The 21,230-nt window shown below is 27.8% G+C and overlaps 3 protein-coding genes and 1 pseudogene across 3 annotated transcripts in view; 1 reads left to right on the forward strand and 3 right to left on the reverse strand.

Moving 5' to 3' along the window:
• Positions 1 to 888: 888 nt before the first annotated feature.
• Positions 889 to 21,230, forward strand: part of LOC125849767 (glucan endo-1,3-beta-glucosidase) — a 77,262-nt gene continuing 56,920 nt past the window's right edge. Inside the window, exon 1 of the mRNA XM_049529741.1 lies at positions 889 to 963. Within this exon, the coding sequence (XP_049385698.1) occupies positions 942 to 963 (22 nt within the window). The 5' untranslated portion in view covers positions 889 to 941. The remainder of the gene's footprint in view (positions 964 to 21,230) is intronic.
• Positions 2,749 to 5,244, reverse strand: LOC125849771 (glucan endo-1,3-beta-glucosidase A-like; annotated as a pseudogene).
• On the reverse strand, positions 9,729 to 11,423 carry LOC125849770 (glucan endo-1,3-beta-glucosidase A). The gene is made up of 2 exons (XM_049529746.1): positions 11,320 to 11,423; positions 9,729 to 10,849 (listed from the first exon to the last, which is right to left on the reverse strand). Exons 1-2 carry the CDS (start codon positions 11,381 to 11,383, stop codon positions 9,903 to 9,905), a joined length of 1,011 nt encoding a protein of 336 aa, XP_049385703.1. The 5' UTR covers positions 11,384 to 11,423; the 3' UTR covers positions 9,729 to 9,902.
• Positions 18,055 to 21,230, reverse strand: part of LOC125849769 (glucan endo-1,3-beta-glucosidase A-like) — a 27,121-nt gene continuing 23,945 nt past the window's right edge. The window contains exon 3 of the mRNA XM_049529744.1: positions 18,055 to 18,763. Coding sequence (XP_049385701.1) covers positions 18,212 to 18,763 — 552 coding nt within the window. The 3' untranslated portion in view covers positions 18,055 to 18,211. The remainder of the gene's footprint in view (positions 18,764 to 21,230) is intronic.

Consider the following 21,230-nt stretch of genomic DNA (forward strand, 5'->3'; position numbering starts at 1 on the left):
AATATAATAATAATAATAAAATAATAAAATAATAAAAATATAATAATAATAATAATTATAAAATAATAATAGTAATTTTAAAAAATAAAATAATAATAATAATAATTCAATATAGCAATTTGGAAATTGTATAAAAGAATTAAGGGCAAAAAGGTAATATACATGGTCAACATAAAAGGGCTTTTAAGTTAAAAAAAAAAAAAAAAAAAAAAAAGCTCCCCTCACCTAGCTTTTAGCTTTTGGCTTAAAATAAGTCATTTTTTACTTAAAATAAGTCACTTTGATAGTTGTCAAACACTCTAATAAGTCAAAAACTGGCTTTTAAGCCAGTTTGACCAGCTTAAAAGCCCATCCAGACAGGCTCTAACTTATGTTTGGTGGTTTCCTTGATCATTTAGCTCGAAAATCACTTAATTATTAAAATACACCAATAAAAGCACAATCACTTAAATTAATACTTCAAAAAAAAAAAACTAAAAAAATAAAACAAATAATGAGTAAATATATGAATTTAAGTTCTTTTTATCAAAATAGACCTAATTGTATTTTCATGTGTCATGTTATGATAAACTAATAAACATTCATCATGCAAATATATTAAATACAATCCATTTTTTTCCTTGTACAATTCCATATACCTCCATCACTTTTAGGTTAAGAATTTGTGCACAATTTCTTCAATTTTGACAAAATTGCACTATTCTACCATGTAGTGCCTCACTTGGTATGGTTGGATTCTCCAACTTTAATTTTGTAGCTATAATAAAAAAAAACATCACTAACGAACAAGAAAAGAAATGTGTTTTTAATGTTTTCCTATCTAAGAAGCAATAAAATGGTTTTTTGATATACAAATTACATGTTCCATTTTTTTTCAATGGCTTTGTGCTTTCGCTAAAAGTGGCTTGGTTGCAACTATCTTTCTATTTATTGGGTTGTTGATGTGCAATGTCCAAATGACAGGTCTTTTTCTTTCTTTCGCTACACATACACGCGATAAAGGCGAATTCATAATTTAAAATTGTTATTGATCGATTGTACATATACTTATTGAGTTGTTTCTATCTTTTTTCATATGTATATATATATGCATGGTTCTAGTTATATTTATGTTAACTCTAGTTATTCGGATCATATTATATATTTTGATTATTGTATGGTATTGTTATAAGAACCAAATATAAATCCTTTTTTTTTTTTGCTTAGGTTTTATGTAACTTAAAGGATCATCCGTCACAAAAAGAAACTGATCTATATGTAGTAGTTCTAGTAGCATCTCTAGCTAGTGCATATGTTACAAAAGATGGAGATGCATCAAAAGCTTATCTATAAAGCTATTTTATTTTGTCTATCTTTTTTGCTATTTCTTTGATAGAGATGATTTACTTGAGTTGAGACTCTATTGGAAAGTCTTTTTAACGTCATAAGGTAAGAGTAAGATTGTGTACATACGCACCATATATACTCCCCAAATTCCACTTTTGAGATTACACTGAATATATTTTGGTTGTTGTTGTTTTGACACCATTTTCTTCTTCTTTTCCCTCAATGTATAGGGGCAAATTATAATATTGGAGTGTGTTTTGGCATCATTTTCTCTTTCTTGTTTCTTGGATATGATTTGCTTTAGTCGAGACTCTGTCGAAAACAGTTTATTTAATTACCTTCATAAGGCCAATAGGAATAATTAAGATTGCGTATGTGCAAACACCCTCTCTAAGCCCCACTTATGAAATTACACTGAACATTTTCTTTTTTTTCTTTTCCCTCAATGTATAGGTGCATATTCTAATATTGGGTATGTTATGGAAAAATTGCCAACAATTTACCATCAGATCAAGATGTCATAAATCCATACAAGGCCAATGGGATTAGAAAGATGAGAATATACTATCCAGATACAAATGTCTTCAATGCTCTCAAAGGAAGTAACATTGAAATAATTCTTGATGTCCCAAATCAAGATCTTGAAGCCCTAACCAATCCTTCAAATGCTAATGGTTGGGTTCAAGATAATATAAAAAATCATTTTCCAGATGTTAATTAATTCAAAAATATATCTATAGGAAATGAAGTATCTAATGGTCAAATTTCGCAATTTGTTCTTCCCGTGATGAAAAAAGTTTACAACGCGTTATCAGCAGCAGGGTTACAATCTAAGATCAAGGTCTCAAGTGCGGCATTTTCACGTGCTTTGCCCAAATCGAACCCGCTTTTAGATGAGATGGTTATACACTTCAACACATTTAACTACTATTGTATATAGTTATATACTATTTCCATTAGAATTTGTTTGTCTTAGCTTTTCTTTTTAATCTATTTCAATATGAACGTCTCTTTTAGTTTTTGACCATTTTAAAAGTAAAACTTTCTACATGACATGTTTAATTAAGACCACTAGATTAAAGGACATTTTGGTACATTCTTTACTTAATTTCTTAAAAGCCATATGTCAAATCAAAATCAGATAATCAAACTAAAATGGGGGAAGTAATAAAATAATTTATTGTTATAATACATTAGTAAAATCTAAATTAGTCATTAATCTTTCTCTGTTAGTGGGGGCGGAGAACTAAAAGTTTTAAAATCATGACGATCTGAAATGAATTCTAAGTAATCTAATAGGTTAACTAGATTGAATATAACATAAAGGCATATCGATGTCATAATTTGCATGCATTTCTTAAAAATGTATTTCTAAGTATATATAACATGTATATATTCATATCGAGGAAACACAAGGAGGAGAAAGGCACACAAATTTCTCCTTATTATTCATAGCACTATATATTAATTATAATATGGTATCATCAATTGAAATTGAGTTGATACTTTGGCCTCTGATCAGGATAAAAGAGTCCAAAATGTTGCTCACTTGGTTGTCCATCCTTTTGATTTTCATCAAACATGGCGAATAAATAAGTTTCTATGGTACTTCCAGGTTTCTTTGGTGTTCCAGTCCCTCCTTTCACATGATTAATCAAATTCGTATAATAAGTTTGTGCATTTTCCATAGTTGCTGCAGGGTGTCCCTCAGAAGGTCAACCACTTTCCGATACAATGATCTCAATATTTTGTCCTCCAAGTTTCTCCATAGCAAAATACATTGAATCCAAAAGGGCATCAAAAAAATTTTGATATCCCGCGGAATTAGTCCCTTGATCGTTGAAAAGTGCTTAAGAAAGAGGAACGTCATTAGTGTTATAAATATGGCCAAAATAAGAGTAAATATTGGCTAAGAGTGGGAGGTTATTATTTCATGCTAGAAATTTGATTATGGGATTAATGAAGCTTTTGCATTCTTCGCAAAAAATACTAGCACTTGGTGGGTAGGTGTTTGTTAAGAGTCCTGAATATGTCGCGGTTGAGACCTTAATTTGATCATGCAATCCTGCTGATGTTAACGCGTTGAAAACATTTTTTATCGTTGGACCAACAAATTGTGCATATTGACCGGTATTTGTTTCGGGATCAACTTCATTTCCAACGGCTATATATTTGTATTTAACATCTGGGAAATTACTTATTATATTATCTTGAACCCAACCATTGGCACTTGAAGGATTGGCTAGGGCTTCAAGATCTTGATTTGGGACATCAATAATTATTTCAATGTCACTTCCTTTGAGAGCATTGAAGACATTTGTGCCTGGATAGTAAATTCTATCTTTTTAATTCCATTAGAATTGTATAGGTTTATGACATCTTGATCTGATGGTAAATTGTTGGCAATTTTTCCATAGCATACTCCAATAGGTTGTGCTCCTACATTATAATGATAAATAGTTATAGTATGGACTATAATTATAAATAGTATTGTTTATCTATTTACAATTCATAAAAATAATTTTAGACAGAGGAAAGAGGAGAGAGAGATAGAAGAGAGACGAGCGAGATCGGGAGAGATAGCGGAGAGAGGCAAGCATGTTGTATCTTAGAAACCACTTGTATATCTTAATTGAAACTAAGATACACATATATACATTCTCTTCTCTTTATCTCTCTTCCCCAGATCTCGCTGTCATTTCTCCTCTATCAATCTCACACTCAACTACACAAATGCACAATTAGTATTGAAATTGAAATATAGATAGACATATACATATTGTACATCACCCCTAAAATAAATACATGATACAATCTATATCAATTTATTGTGATATACAAATGAAAAAAAAAATTGATACAACGTTTGAATATCACCCCTAAAATAATATATAAATACATTACTTTCTGATAATAGTTGTATTAGATTTTTTTTTAATACAAAAATCTAGTCAGATAACAACTATATTAATTTTTATAAAAAAATTATACCTAGATCAATTGGATGTATCATTATCTATCAATTAAAGAAGATACACTTTGATAATAATTGTTTCATTTTTCCTGATACATATATTGGTTGTATCAATCGAAGAAGATTCACTTTGATAATAACTGTATTATTTTTTCTGATACATATATACAATTGGTCGTATCAATCTAAGAAGAATAGAACATTCAAACATTGAATAACAAATCAAGAACCCATAATGAGAATTTTTGATATACCAGCATTAATTCAATAAAAATGAATCAACAATTAGCAGCCACCTAGAAAATATTGAAGATCAAGAAGCACATTTAGATAAAAATTAATAATTCAGGTAAAGCTTAATGGAGTTTTGTATTGATATAAGAAATAAGAAGAAAGATTCATGCAATGAAATGTAGAGAAGCAGAGAGAGGGCAAGAAAAAAATGTGAGAGGAAAGGAGGAGGGAGAGAAGGAGGAGAGTAACGAGCAAAAGAGGAAAAGAGAGAAGAGATTAGTTATAAAATTCTAAGTATAGCTATTTTCAATTATTTTTTAAAATACCGCTTGATTATGTATATATAGTAATTATGTTTGCTTAGTTATGTAGATTTATCATCCTTTATATCCTCGCCAATAGGACCTCCTAATTTTAAAAAATATGAAGTGCTTTTCAACTAGAATTTTTAACTCATTTACACCAACATCGAAAGAATTGTTATACTATCAGGTCACCTAGAAGTAAATACCCCTAACTATTGATAGTAACTGAGATCAATAGCCTAGTAAATAAGATAGATAACATGCTATGATATTATAATATGCTACTCTTAATATACAGTGTAAAAATACATTACTAGTGTGTATGTAAGAGAGAGAGAGACCTGTCATTTGGATTAACAGCCCAACAAGTATAAGGGAAGCTACAAGAAAACTTAGAAAAGACATAGTAAAATTGAAATTGAGAAGAGTTAGAAATATTTGAGGTGAAATTGTGTGTTAAGGAAACATCAAATTATTTCTTATATTACTATATTATAGAAGACTCTAGGAATGACTACCATTGTGCCAATAAGATCACTACTAATGTCCAATATATTTATAAACTATATAAGTGGGCCCCACCACCTTCCACTTAAATACTACATATTATATATTGATTACTATACTATAAATGACTTAAATACTCCATATTATCTATTACAATAATTAACAATTATTTGACACTTTAAATTCTATCAATGCCATATAAATTAGGATAAAAACCTAACATATAATATTTAAATATATTTAAAAATAATATAAGTAATACTATACATTACAATAATTAAAAGCTTAATTATTTAAAACTTATATAAAAAATTTAATTGACTCTCTAAATTCTATTGGTACCACATAAAATGGATTATATAATAAACATATATTGTTTGAAATTGACGAAAAAGAAACAATAAGTTACAATAATTAATAAGAAAAATAGTCGACGAAATTGACAAAAAACAAATTATAAATTACAATAATTAACAAAATAAATCTCTCGACTCCAACAAATCTATCAATTAATGCCACATAAATTAGGGCATGGCAAATAACATATATTATTAAAAAATTAGGTTCAAAATGTACTATAAAATACAATAATTAACAACTTAATATATTAAAGAGACATATAAAAAAGGGTTAATATTTGAAATTCTGCATCTGCCACATAAATTAGAACAAATAGAGTAATAAATATTATTTTCAAAATTATGTTAAAAAAAAGTACTACAAATCACAATAGCTAACAAATTAAAATATTTTTAAAATCATATAAAAATTTCAATAACTTCTCAAATTCCATAATATGACATAAATAAAAAAAAAAGTGTTATAAATCATAATAAATAGTACAATATTTCAGCTACTTTAAAAGCATTATAAATTGTAATAGATAATACAACAATTTAAATTACTTAAAATTTAACGACTTAAAAATATTTTTTAAAATGTATTAAAATTTTGGTTAATTGTCAAAACTTTACATGTGCCACATAAATTGGGACATGGACAGTCACACATATTTTTTTTAAAAAATTACATTAAAAGTATTCTATCAATTAACAACATATATTGTTTGAAATTGACGAAAAAGAAACTATAAATTACAATAATTAACAAAATAAATCTCTCGACTCCAACAAATCTATCAATTAATGCCACATAAATTGGGACATGGCAAATAACAGATATTATTAAAAAATTAGGTTCAAAATGTACTATAAAATACAATAATTAACAACTTAATATATTAAAGAGACATATAAAAAATGGTTAATATTTGAAATTCTGCATGTGCCACATAAATTAGAACAAATAGAGTAATAAATATTATTTTCAAAATTATGAAAAAAAAAAGTACTACAAATCACAATAGCTAACAATTTAAAATATTTTTAAAATCATATAAAAATTTTAATAACTTCTCAAATTCCATAATATAACACTTAAATACTACATATTATATATTAATTATACTATACTATAAATGACTTAAATACTCCATATTATCTATTACAATAATTAACAATTATTTGACACTTTCAATTCTATCAATGCCATATAAATTAGGATAAAAAACCTAAGATATAATATTTAAATATATTTAAAAATAATATAAGTAATACTATACATTACAATAATTAACAGCTTAATTATTTAAAACTTATATACAAAATTTAATTGACTCTCTAAATTCTATTGGTACCACATAAAATGGATTTTATGATAAACATATATTGTTTGAAATTGACGAAAAAGAAACAATAAATTACAATAATTAATAAAATAAATAGTCGACGAAATTGACGAAAACAAATTATAAATTACAATAATTAACAAAATAAATCTCTCGACTCCAACAAATCTATCAATTAATGCCACATAAATTGGGACATGGCAAATAACATATATTATTAAAAAATTGGGTTCAAAATGTACTATAAAATACAATAATTAACAACTTAATATATTAAAGAGACATATAAAAAATGGTTAATATTTGAAATTTTGCATCTGCCACATAAATTAGAACAAATAGAGTAATAAATATTATTTTCAAAATTATGTTAAAAAAAAGTACTACAAATCACAATAGTTAACAATTTAAAATATTTTTAAAATCATATAAAAATTTCAATAAATTCTCAAATTCCATAATATGACATAAATAAAAAAGAAAACTGTTATAAATCATAATAAATAGTACAATATTTCAACTACTTTAAAAATATTATAAATTGTAATAAATAATACAACAATTTAAATGACTTAAAATTTAACGACTTAAAAATATTTTTTAAAATGTATTAAAATTTTGGTTAATTGTCAAAACTTTACATGTGCCACATAAATTGGGACATGGACAGTCACACATATTTTTTTTAAAAAATTACATTAAAAGTATTCTATCAATTAACAACATCTATTGTTTGAAATTGACGGAAAAAAAAAACTATAAATTACAATATTTAACAAAATAAATCTCTCGACTCCAACAAATCTATCAATTAATGCCACATAAATTGGGACATGGCAAATAACATATATTATTAAAAAATTAGGTTCAAAATGTACTATAAAATATAATAATTAACAACTTAATATATTAAAGAGACATATAAAAAATGGTTAATATTTGAAATTCTGCGTGTACCACATAAATTAGAACAAATAGAATAATAAATATTATTTTCAAAATTATGTTAAAAAAAGTACTACAAATCACAATAGCTAAAAATTTAAAATATTTTTAAAATCATATAAAAATTTCAATAACTTCTCAAATTCCATAATATGACATAAATTAAAATAAAAAATATATATATATTGGGCCCCGTGCTGGCACGGGGTCCTATATCTAGTAGACAAAAATAAGAAAGGTAGTGTGGGAAAAAAAAAACAAGTCAAGTTTACCCTAAGAAGAAGTTCAATTAATAATGGCATTTAGTCATGTAGAATAATCAAGTCATATAAACGTACCTAATGGGGGATGAAGAAATTTCTAATCTAGAGTAGGTGATAGAAAAAAAATGGTTGATTCCATTTAATGGTTGATTTTAAAATATACTCGATAGTTTAGGGGTAAATTTGTACTTTTTTCTGGAAGAAAATGGACACGTGAAGTCTACTCATTTAATTGAAAGAAATTTACTAAGTTTATATGATTATTTTTTTGTGAACCCAATAGTTATTGTATATAGAATTTGTGATTGTTGGAAACACTCATAAATTACAAATTCTGAATCTATCTTGAAAGAAATTAGTGACAACAATCTAGAAGCAAAATAAGTTACCTTGTCAACAGGGATGGATCTAAGGGGTCGTCAAGGTGTTCAACCATAGGTAGACCCATGTTTGAGGGAGAGGTGACGTATATATATATATATACCTAAATAAGGACGATATATTTAATTGTGCACTCTCATTTGATGCACTGGTCCAATGTCTATGCTTCAAATTAAATGACATAAAAAAATCAAGTCAGACTCGAACTAGCAACCTCAAATACACTGAGGGTCGAGATCATCAAATCACCCATTGAACGATATTACATTTTTGTTTAATTTATATTAACTAATACATTCAATTTTATACTTGTTTAGCAATATTTTTCGTTGAGGTATCGATATTTAACATAACACGCATCCACATTTAGTAGTAGTGCATCCATCTCCTTCAAATCCTGAAGATGCATAGAAAGTTCAAATTAACTAGAGTCACTGAATTTTACGATGCGAGAATAATGGCTATTTCCATTCAATACCAGGAAAAGGTCAAATTATTTTATGTCAAGTGAAATTGAGCAATTTTGCACGTCTAATATAACTATCATCGTTAAGAAAATATATTTATACTCCACTTGTTTCAATTTATTTATTTTATTTTTATTTTTATTTTTAGTCCGTTTAAAAAAGAATTAAAAGATTGAAGGCTTACTTGAACTGCACCTTCAACATAAACTTGGCATGCTAAGGTACTTTGGGTGTCTCTTTCCTTTTTTGGCAACTCTTTAATTTTAACTTTCCATATAACATGTTTCAGGTCACAAGATTAAAGAACATATTGTTATCTACATATCTTTAATTCACAAAATTCAAAAGTTTTCTTTATTTTCTTAAACTTCATGTCTAATCAAAATCAGACAACATATTGAAACAGAGAGTTAGAAAAAATATATACCAAGAACACAAAATTTATATGAAAAGAACGATGAAGTTTTGAAAATATGAACTTGATCTTTTTTGGAGAATAAAAAAATTCTTTGAGGAATATTGTAGAGAAAGATACTCTGTTAAAGTTACGTTGCAATCTTCCAAAGTTGGGCTTAAATAAAATTGATGGTTATAACCAAAGAATGAAAGACACACCCTTTCCATTAAAATACATATCTTATTAAAAATACTTAATATTAATTTTGCTATCAAGGAACACAAAAGAGGCCATACATTTTCTCATTACATATTAATTAAATATACTATCATTTATTGAAGATAAAAACATACCATTTCTCCTTATTATTCATATATAATATAAAATATCTATATATTAATTATAATATACTATCATTAATTAAAATTGAGTTGATACTTTGGCCTCTTATCAGGATAAAAGAGTCCAAAATGTTGCTCACTTGGTTTTCCATCCTTTCTATTTTCATCAAACATCGCGAATAAATAAGTTTCTATAGTCTTTCTAGGTTTCTTTGGTGTTCCAGCCCCTCCTTTCACATGATTAATTAAATTTGTATAATAAGTCCTCGCATTTTCTAGAGTTGCTGAAGGGTGACCCTCAGAAGGCCAACCACTTTCCGATACAATAATCTCAATATTTTGTCCTCCAAGTTTCTCCGTAGCAAAATACATTGAATCCACAAGGGCATCGAAAAGATTTTGATATCCTGCATCGTTTAGCCCTTGTTGCTTGAAAAGTGCATAAGAAAGAGGAACATTATCATCAGCATGGGCAAAATAAGGGTAAATATTGGCTAAGAGTGGAAGATTATGTCTTGCTAGAAATCCAATTATAGGATTAATGAAACTTTTATATTCTTCGCGAAAAATGCTATCTCTAGGTGGGTAGGTGTTGGTTAAGAGCCCTAGATATGTCGCGGTTGAGACCTTGATTTGATTTTGCAATCCTGCTGAAGATAACGCGTTGTAAATATTTTCCATTGCTGGACCAACAAATCGTGCATATTTACCACTAGCTCTACCAGGATCAACTTCATTTCCAACGGCTATATATTTGAATTTAACATCGGGAAAATGATTTCTTATATTATCTTGAACCCAACCATTGGCATTTGAAGGATTGGCTAGGGCTTCAAGATCTTGATTTGGGACATCAAGAATTATTTCAATGTTACTTCCTTTGAGGGCATTAAAGACATTTGTATTTGGATAGTAAATTCTCATTTTCTTGATGTTATTAGCATTATATAATTTTATGACATCTTGATCTGATGGTAAATTATTGGCAATTTTTCCATAGCATACTCCGATAGGCTGCGCTCCTACATTATGAAAAAAAAGAACGTCAAAATAATAATAACAACAACAATAATAACGCCTCAATAAAAACAAGTTGATGTTGATAATGGTTGGTTAATACATCCATAAATAACTTATTTGTAGATGTCACAATTGCGTGAGACTATTAAGCCTATATTTTTTTTATGTCTTTATCAATAGGGCCTACTCCACCCTCCTAGAAAAAATATATATGTAGTGTTATTTAATAGAACATTTATAAGTAAATATGCATGCATGAGACAAGCAATGGTATAATTCATTTGAACTCAGTACTTCTAACGCGGAGCATAAGTATATGTGTAAAACGTTACTACAATCGAAACAAATAGTAGGTCAGAACCCAAAATTTTAAATAAAATGAGTTCAATACAAAAATCTTAAATATTGAACTTATAGAATTTAAATTTTGATCCGTCTATATGTGAGTGTGTGTATGTAAGAAGAGAGAGACCTGAAATTTGGATTAGCAGCCCAACAAGTAAAAGGGAAGCTATAAGAGAAGTTAGAAAAGCCATAGCAAAATTGGAACTGAGAAGAGTAAGAAATAGTTAGAGGTGAAATTGTGTGTTGAGGAAACATAAATTGCTTCTTATATAGGTAACAAGAAGAAGAAGTTTAATGAATAGTAAAATTTAGTCAAGTAGAATAACCAAGTCATATATATTACCAAGTGGGGATGAAGAAAGTTCAAACCTAATGGTAGGTGTGATGTGGAAAAAATGGATGATTTCCATTTAATATAAGGAAAACGGCAAACTATGTGAAATTGAGCAACTTCATTTTGGCTTCCTGGTAGGAACAAGTCTCTTTTATTCCTTTGGTTTCTAAATGAGCTTTACCTTAAACAACAACATACTCGGTGTAATTTCATAAGTGAAGTATGAGAGGCTTCTACCTTTGCAGGATAGAGAAGTTGTTAATTTCCAATAGACTCCTACTATAGTCAACAGCTCACACCTCCTCACTGGTGCATCCTCGCACCTCCATTGCACATATCTGAACCATCCCAACCTCGCTTCCCTCATCTTCTCCATCACAGAGGTTACTCCCACCTTGTCCCGGCCCGTATAAATTTGTTCTTAATCGTATCTTTCCTAGTATGTCCACTCATCCATCCAAGCATCATCTTATTTGCTACCTCATCTTTTGAACGTGGGCATTCTTGACTGGCCAACACTCGACCTCATAAAATAGTTTTGGTCTAACCATCACTCTATAAAACTTACATTTTAATCATTGGTGTCACATTCTTATCGCGCATTAATACCCCAAAGGCGAGCTTCTATTTCCCCCACCCCGCTCCAACACGGTGTGTGACATCATCGTCAATTGCCCAATCTCCTTAAATTATAGACCCAAGACATTTGAAATTTTCTCTCTTGATATTACTAGTGTATCAATATTCATGACTTCCCCATCTATCTCAAGTCTCACGTCACTAAACTTGCACTCTAGATACTCTGTGTTAGTTCTATTGTCTCTTTCCAACTTCCAATTTTATTATTAGCTCTACTGCATGTATATATGGCTCATCAATCAATAATATGTTATCTGTGAATAACATACATCACGGCACCTGATTCCTTTGGATATGTCATGTCAATATATATATATATATATATATATATATATATATATATATCACTAAGGCATAAACGAATATGCTTAGGGTTAATCCATGTGCAACCCCCTATCACGGTCGGGATATGTTTTGAGCTGCCTCCCACTATCTTAACCCAAATTTTGTCTCCATCATACATTATTTAATAGCCCTAATGTAAGTCACAAAGACACCTCTAGACTTCAAAAGATCTCCCTAGGGACTTTATCATATGTCTAGATTAATAAACATCATGTGTAAGTACTCCCTCTTTTAGTCCATATATTTTTCCACCAATCTCCTTACAAGGTGGATGGCTAGCTTATGTAATCGAACGCTCCTACATAAATTTGAATTGGTTCAAAGATATAGACACTCGACCTATACATCTTCATTTCGACGACCCTCTTTCTAACTTTCATAGTGTGTCTTATTAATAGCTTAATTGAGAGTAATTTTAAACTATACTCCAAGAATTTAGGTGTAAATTTAGACCTTTTTTTTTCTTAAAAGAAGATGGAACCATGAAGTATATTTATTTTACGCTAGATCTTTGTTAATATAATTAATGACAGGGGAAGTTACGAGATAATTTGATAATTAATTAATTTGCTAACAACAAAGATACAAATGAACTAATTAAAGGTATAATGGATGGTAAAATTAAACAACTTCAGATATACAACAATTCATTAACGTATATAAAAAAAAATATTGTAGCTATAACATGTAATAATTTAAAATATTTAAAAGACGTATAAAAAATGACTTACATGAAATTTTATGCGTACGTATACAATATATTTCACAATAAGCGTAGTTACAAATTATTTCGACATTCCGTCATAATACCCCGTGAAGCACGTCATGGAATATTATTAGGTATATAACAATGCAATATTTGTCCCTATATGAAGAAAATATTAATTAAAATTATGTAGAAAGTTCAAATCTAGTAAAATGATGGAGTCAATGAATTGTACGGCAATAAATGGTTGGTTCCAATTCAATACGAGGAAAAAGCTCAAATTGACCAAATTTATTTTGCTTGTGAGGTATGATGTTCAATATTTTTATTAAAGTTTAATTAATATTTGAGTGTATCGTTCTTTATTTAAGGATTTTCTTTTATATTTGGGCTTTGAAATGAAGACCTATGATTAAAGGATTATTATAAATAAAGTTTTTTCACTGTGAATTTATATAAAATTTGTGCTTTAAAATATAACTAGTATACGTCTTCGCGCATTGCGCGGCTATTATAAAAAGTAAACACATTTTTAATTAAAATTAACTAATATTTATTATTTACTTGTCAATATTTTTAAAAATTCATTATTAAAAATTGAAAATATCTTAATTTGAGCATTTTAAATTAATATTATTAGTACACAACTTTTCTTTTAATATCAAAATATTATTTCTATAATTATAATACGATACACTTTTAGTTTTACAATATATTCTGTTGAAATTTTAATAAAGGAAAGTATTTATTTTTGATTATTTTATCTTAGACAAAATTCAAAATTACCATTTGTTTCAATTTGTTTAATATATTTTTCTTTTTAGACTATTTTTCAAAAAAAAAATTATAATTCATTTTTAACAACTTTTAAATTTTATTTTTCACATGACATGTATAAGACACAAAATTGAAGGATATTTTAATATATTTGACATATTTGATTAAAAATTTGTTCAAACTTCTTTATTATCTTAAACTTTGTGACAAAACAAATACAAATAAATTAAAATGACAACAGTAATAAATAAATGACATATATCCATCTAATCAATTTTTTTTTTGGAAAAGTCTAAGTTTATCTTTAAGATGATGTTATATTTTTAATTTAAAGCATGTTCGGTAACAATTAGGAGTTCGATAGCATAGCATTTATTATGGTAACAATAATAGTCCAATTAGAACTCTTTAATGTGATATAATTACCATCTTTAAGATATGATTTTTCATATATTTTAATTTAAAATTAATTATTCAAAATATTTCTACAATATTTATTTATTATCTATTTTAAAAAATTGTTAAGTGATTTTTCAATAACATATTAATTAGTAAAACCACATTGCAAATTACCCTCCTTCTTGCTATAGATGGATAGAAGATAGATGTGATTATCTTAAAAATAAGTCAGTTATTTTTATATTTGAAGATGTATATAGGGAAAATTGACTTAAACTTACTTTTTATTTTTTATACAAAAATGTAAAACTAACTAATTCTGATTATTTGAAAAATTAATAGTGTTTGTAAGTTAGTTGGGTAATGTGGGTAGGGAACGTATTGATTAGTTTTCTTTTTAGATTTTTCTTTTCATCTTTTTTATTTATTTACAATTATTATTTTTAATATTTTCAAACTCCATAATTGTTTTTGAAAGATTTGTTTTAAAATTGTATAGATCATAAAATTTTACCTATTATTTGATTTTATTTTCTTATGATTTTATCCTTGCACACACAGATATAGATATACAATATAATATTAATAATTTTATTATTTATGAAATATTAAAATTTGTAGATTTACTTTGTCTCATTTTTTATTTTCATAAAATAGTTACAAAAAGATGGATACATATAAATTGAATGAATATTATCATATAATGGTCATTAAAAAATAATTTCGGGCTTCTTAAAAATGGAGAAAAAAAAAGGAAGTAAAATCACCATGAAGTACGAAGAAAAATATTTGATTATTATAAAACATTTACTTGTATGTTTGGCAGCTTTGAATATTTTCTAGCAGTGTGTATTTGAAATCAAACAAATTATATATGAAAAAAAAACATAACAACAAATATTCTGCAAAGTAGCAATTACTGAAAAAACAAATTTGATTATTATAAAAAGAAAAATATTTTGTAGTAGTGAATAGAGAAGATGCCCCTCCTCCTTTAATATGACAGTTAATTAGTAGTTAAACTTGGAACCGATTTGGATTAAAATATATCTGTTTTAAATTTATTTTAATTCATAAATTATTTGTACATGAAATCCTCTCCCTTATATTTTGGGGTAGTTATATTTCTTTTTAATGTGGGAACTGGGAAGTTGTTTTTTTTAAAATTATTTTAAAAGGAATTGGTACAGTTATTTTTTTTAAAAAAAAGGTTAATTAAAATTATTCTTATCCTTTAGAGATCCTTAGATTGAAAACATTTTTAATTTTTAAAATTGATTAAATAAATGACATTTCTATTTTGAAATTTAATTTAAATATGTACTTTTTAGATAATGCTTGATGGTTCCACAAATTTAGATAATGCTTGTATGGTCAAAAACTAAATTTCATATGCAAGACTTCGTGTGTGTTTTTTATTTTTATTTTTTATAATTTCAAAGTTTAAATTTTTTATTTTAAACTTGAAAACCACAAAAAAAAAAAAAAAAAAACCACATTACTTGTTTTATATTTTTTCCACAATTATTAAATAAATAAATGTGCAGTTATATAAAAAAAATTCACTAACCACGTTGCTTGTTTTATATATATTTTTTATTTTTGTCAATTGACACTTTAAATTTGTTTTTCGCATTTTAATTTTTTTTGGCTGACATTTGTAATTATTTGTTTTAATTGATGATATATGTCTATTTTTTATTTAAATTTGATTTATAAAAATTAATTATTATAATTTAAAATCCTAAAATCGAGAATAATTCAAAAGCAATACTTTTTTAATAATATAAAATATATAATATAATATAAATTCAAATACAATAATTTAATTAAAATTATTTTTGTAGTTCAAATAGTTAATATTAAATCTGAAAAGTAAAAAAAAAAAAAAGAGTTCTAAACGTACTGCATTGATTTATAGTTACACGTTTTTAGGACTCCAACATGAAGAGTTAATGTGCGGTTAGGAATGTTATAATTTATTATTTTTTAAAATTGATTTTGTTTTCACGCAGATTTATTTTTTATAATTTGATTTTTCTTATTTGATAAATTCAATTTTTCTTATATATTAACGTGCTAACTAATTTGACATTAATTTATTCAGAATTTGTGTGTAGCTATGATACTTATTTGAATTAAAAATAAAGATAAGATTTATAATTTACAGTTGCATTACGTTAATTTTTAAAATTGTTTTAAATTTTTATCTCATTTAAATGTAAGAATTGATTTTAAAATATTTTAAAAAATAAAATAGTAGATTATTATTCAAACTAATACACATCATTAAATTTAATTAATTAAAAAAGCTATTTTTGTGGTGCTGACACGTGGCACTTTTTCTTCTCCTATCATATATAGATAGATTGACAAGAGGGAGTTGCCGAAGGTTGCGAGTTCGAGTCACCAAGGGAGCAAAAGGGGTGGGAGTTCCTAGAGAGGGTAAAAAAATTAAAAAAAATAAATAAATAAATAAAATAAAATATATATATATATATATATATATATATATATATATATATAGATTAATACACCTTTTTTATATCGAACTAGTTTACTAAAAAAGTGCATGATGGATAACTTAATTACATTGATACACCTGCAAGGGAACTCACAAATCATGACTATTTAACATGAATTGTGATTAATCCCACAGGATAATTAAGTTGAATATAATTAACATGGAATCATATGTGTGGTCATGATTAAGTCATAAATGTATTTTTTTTTCTCTTCTTTTTCTCTTTGATATCTAGAAATAAAAGCTCCTCTCCTTTTGGTGTTTTAACTTTGAAATCACGATAATTTATTATGATTGTAAGTAATCTAATACGATAACTAGATTGAACATAACATGAATTCATTATTGTGGCATGACTTGTATGCTACATAGTTCTTTGTTTCTAGTTATGAAATCCTGGCAATCCAATATGATTTGTGAATAATTTTAAAAGCTATCCTAGTAAACAAACAGTAGATCCGGTTGAAAATCATATTTCAATAATCATAGTAAAATGAAAAAAATTAATCAATATATAACAGTAAACCTAATAATAAATTAGAACAGAGTAATGTTCATTTTATTATGAAAAAAAATAGTGTATAGATAAAATAGACCATATCTACTTCGATCATATTTACTCTAAAATCTTCTTCTTGGTATTTTTGTAATCCATACTACTTAAAGAAATCTTAATAGATTAGTTAATTGATTATTTAAACATTCACCTTATTAGTGAGGTTTCAACTCTTCATATATCTTTTAATTTTTTTTTTACGATGGTGATGGGGTGTCCGTCAAAAAAGAAGAAGAGAGGTGGGGCGGGATGTGCTGAAGAAAAAGAAGGATTTGAATTTCTTTCCTTTTTTTTAATTTATTATTATTATTTTCTCATATAATTTTGAGATTTTTAAAATAAAAATATTTCATTTACTTGCTTCAAAATGTGTGTAGTCACACACTTGTCCCAATTCAATTATTTTAATGTCATATAAGCTCGGTCAATAATCAGAAAAGTTTTAAAAAATAGAGTTTCGTCGAGTTTAAGTGTTCATTTGGCAAAGTGATGAGTTGGAGGGTTCAACTGAAAAATGAAGTCAAATACAAAGGTCTCCAGATCATTCCGCCTATAAAATAATAACATTTATATTGATATCAAGGAAACCACAAGACGCCATACATTTTCTCACTACATATTATAGTTAAATAATGTACTACGTATCATTTATTGAGGAGAAAGACACGCAAATTTCTCCTTATTATATATATTCATATAAAAAATAACTATATAGTACTATTAATTAGACATGTTATCATTAATTGAAATTGAGTTGATACTTTGGCCTCTTATCAGGATAAAAGAGTCCAAAATGTTGCTCACTTGGTTTTCCATCCTTTCTATTTTCGTCAAACATGGCGAATAAATAAGTTTCTATGGTCTTTCCAGGTTTCTTTGGTGTTCCAGTCCCTCCTTTCACGTGATTAATCAAATTCGTATAATAAGTCTTCGCGTTTTCTAGAGTTGCTGAAGGGTGTCCCTCAGAAGGCCAACCACTTTCCGATACAATAATCTCAATATTTTGTCCTCCAAGTTTCTCCGTAGCAAAATACATTGAATCCACAAGGGCATCGAAAAGATTTTGATATCCTGCATCATTTCTCCCTTGTTGATTGAAAAGTGCATAAGAAAGAGGAACATTATCATCAGCATGGGCAAAATAAGGGTAAATATTGGCTAAAAGTGGAAGATTATGTCTTGCTAGAAATCCAATTATAGGATTAATGAAACTTCTATAATCTTCGCGAAAAATGCTATTTCTAGGTGGGTATGTGTTGGTTAAGAGCCCTAAATATGTCGCGGTTGAGACCTTGATTTGATTTTGCAACCCTGCTGAAGATAACGCGTTGTAAATATTTTCCATTGCTGGACCAACAAATCGTGCATATTTACCACTATCTCTACCAGGGTCAACTTCATTTCCAACGGCTATATATTTGAATTTAACATCGGGAAAATGATTTCTTATATTATCTTGAACCCAACCATTGGCATTTGAAGGATTGGCTAGGGCTTCAAGATCTTGATTTGGGACATCAAGAATTATTTCAATGTTACTTCCTTTGAGGGCATTAAAGACATTTGTATCTGGATAGTAAATTCTCAGTTTCTTGATGTTATTAGCATTGTATAATTTTATGACATCTTGATCTGATGGTAAATTACTGGCAATTTTTCCATAGCATACTCCGATAGGCTGTGCTCCTACATTATGACAAAAAAAAAGAACATCAAACTAATAATAACAACAATAATAACGCCTCAATGAAAACAAGTTGATGTTGATAATGTGAATCTCTAGTACTGACCATTATACACAATATAAAACACTAAAAATATTCTAATGGTTGGTTAATATATCCATAAATAACTTATTTGTAGATGTCACATTTGCGTTAGACTGTTAAACCTATTTTTTAATGTCCTTATCAATAGGGCCTACTCCACCCTCCTAGAACAAAAAAAATATATGTAGTGTTATTTAATAGGACATTTATAAGTAAATATGCATACATGAGACAAGCAATGGTATAATTCATTTGAATTCAGTACTTCTAACGCGAGCATAAATATATGTATAAAACTTTACTAAAATTGAAACAAATAGTAGCTCAGAACCCAAAATTCTAAATATAACGAGTTCAATACAGAAAATCTTAAAGATTGAACTAATAGAATTTAAATCTTGAATTTGTCTGGCTATACGAAAGTTGTATATGTAAGAGAGTGACCTGTAATTTGAATTAGCAGCCCAACAAGTAAAAGGGAAGCTACAAGAGAACTTAGAAAAGCCATAGAAAAATTGGAATTGAGAAGATCGGTAAGAAATAGTTAGAGGTGAAATTGTGTGTTAAGGAAACATAAAATTGCTTCTTATATAGGCAATAAGAAGAAGAAGACCAAGAAAAGTAGTGTGGAAAAAAGCCAAGTCAAGTTGCCCTATGAAGAAGTTTGATGAATAGTAAAATTTTGTCAAGTAGAATAACCAAGTCCAAGTGGAGATGAAGAAAGTTCAAATCTAGTGGTAGGTGATGGAAATTAAAAATTGGTTGATTTCATTTAATATTATAATGTGAAGTTGAGTAACTTAATTTGCCTTCATGTTAGGAACAAGTCTTGTTTTCTTTCCTTTGGTTCCTAAATGAGCTTTAACTTAAACGACAATATATGTATGCATATTTTATCTCTATTTTTGTAAAATAAATAAGTTGTTTCAAATAGACTTCTACTATAGTCAACCTCTCACACCTTTTCACTATTACAACCCCACTCCTAGTCTTCATTTGTCTGAATCATCTCATGCCTCGCTTCAATTATCTACTCCATCACGGATATCACCCTCACCTTATTCTGGCCCGTATAACATTGTTCTTAATCATATCTCTCTTAGTATATATGTCCACCCATCCATCTGAACCCTCGTATATGTTAGCCTCATCTTTAATTTTGAACGTGGACATTCTTGATTGGCCAGCACTCAACCTCATATAATAGTGTTGGTCTAACCACCACGTCTCTATAAAACTTATCTTTTAATCAATGGCGATACATTCGTATCACACGTTAATATCCTAGACCGCTCCAATACGGTGTGCAACATCGTCGTCAATTGTCCATTTTACTTAAATTGTAGACTTAAGATACTTGCAATTCTCTCTTGGGTATATTACTAGTGTATTGATCTTTACTTCCCCCTCTACCTCATGCCTCACGCTACCAAACTTGCACTCCGAGTGCTCTATCTTAGTCTTGCTTAAGCCGAAACCTTTAGACTCCATGGGCGCTCTCCAAACTTTCAATTTATCATTAACTCCACTACACAACTCGTCAATCAATACTATGTCATCTACAAATAACATACATCACAACACCTCTCATTTAATATATCATGCCAATATATTCATCACTTAGGCATATATAAATGAATATGCTAAGGGTTAATCCATGGTGCAATCTCATCACGATATCAAGAAATATTTTGAGTTTTCTCCCACTGTCCTAACTCAGGTTTTGTCTCCATCATACATATCTTTAATAACCTTAATGTAAGCCATCAACACACCTCTAGACTCCCAACATCTCCAAAAGATCACCCAAGCAACTTTATCATATAGCTTTTTAGGTTAATAAACATCATGCGTAAGTACTCCCTTTTTTTGTTTCTATATTGTATTGATCCAACCATTTCTTATAAGATGGATGGCTTTTGTAGTCGAACGCTCTGACATAAATTTGAATCGGTTCCCTTCTGCAATCTTATTTTAACCACAAAGTTT

This window comes from Solanum stenotomum, unplaced genomic scaffold, assembly GCF_019186545.1.
Source record: "Solanum stenotomum isolate F172 unplaced genomic scaffold, ASM1918654v1 scaffold10327, whole genome shotgun sequence".
Classification (NCBI taxonomy): Eukaryota; Viridiplantae; Streptophyta; class Magnoliopsida; order Solanales; family Solanaceae; genus Solanum; species Solanum stenotomum.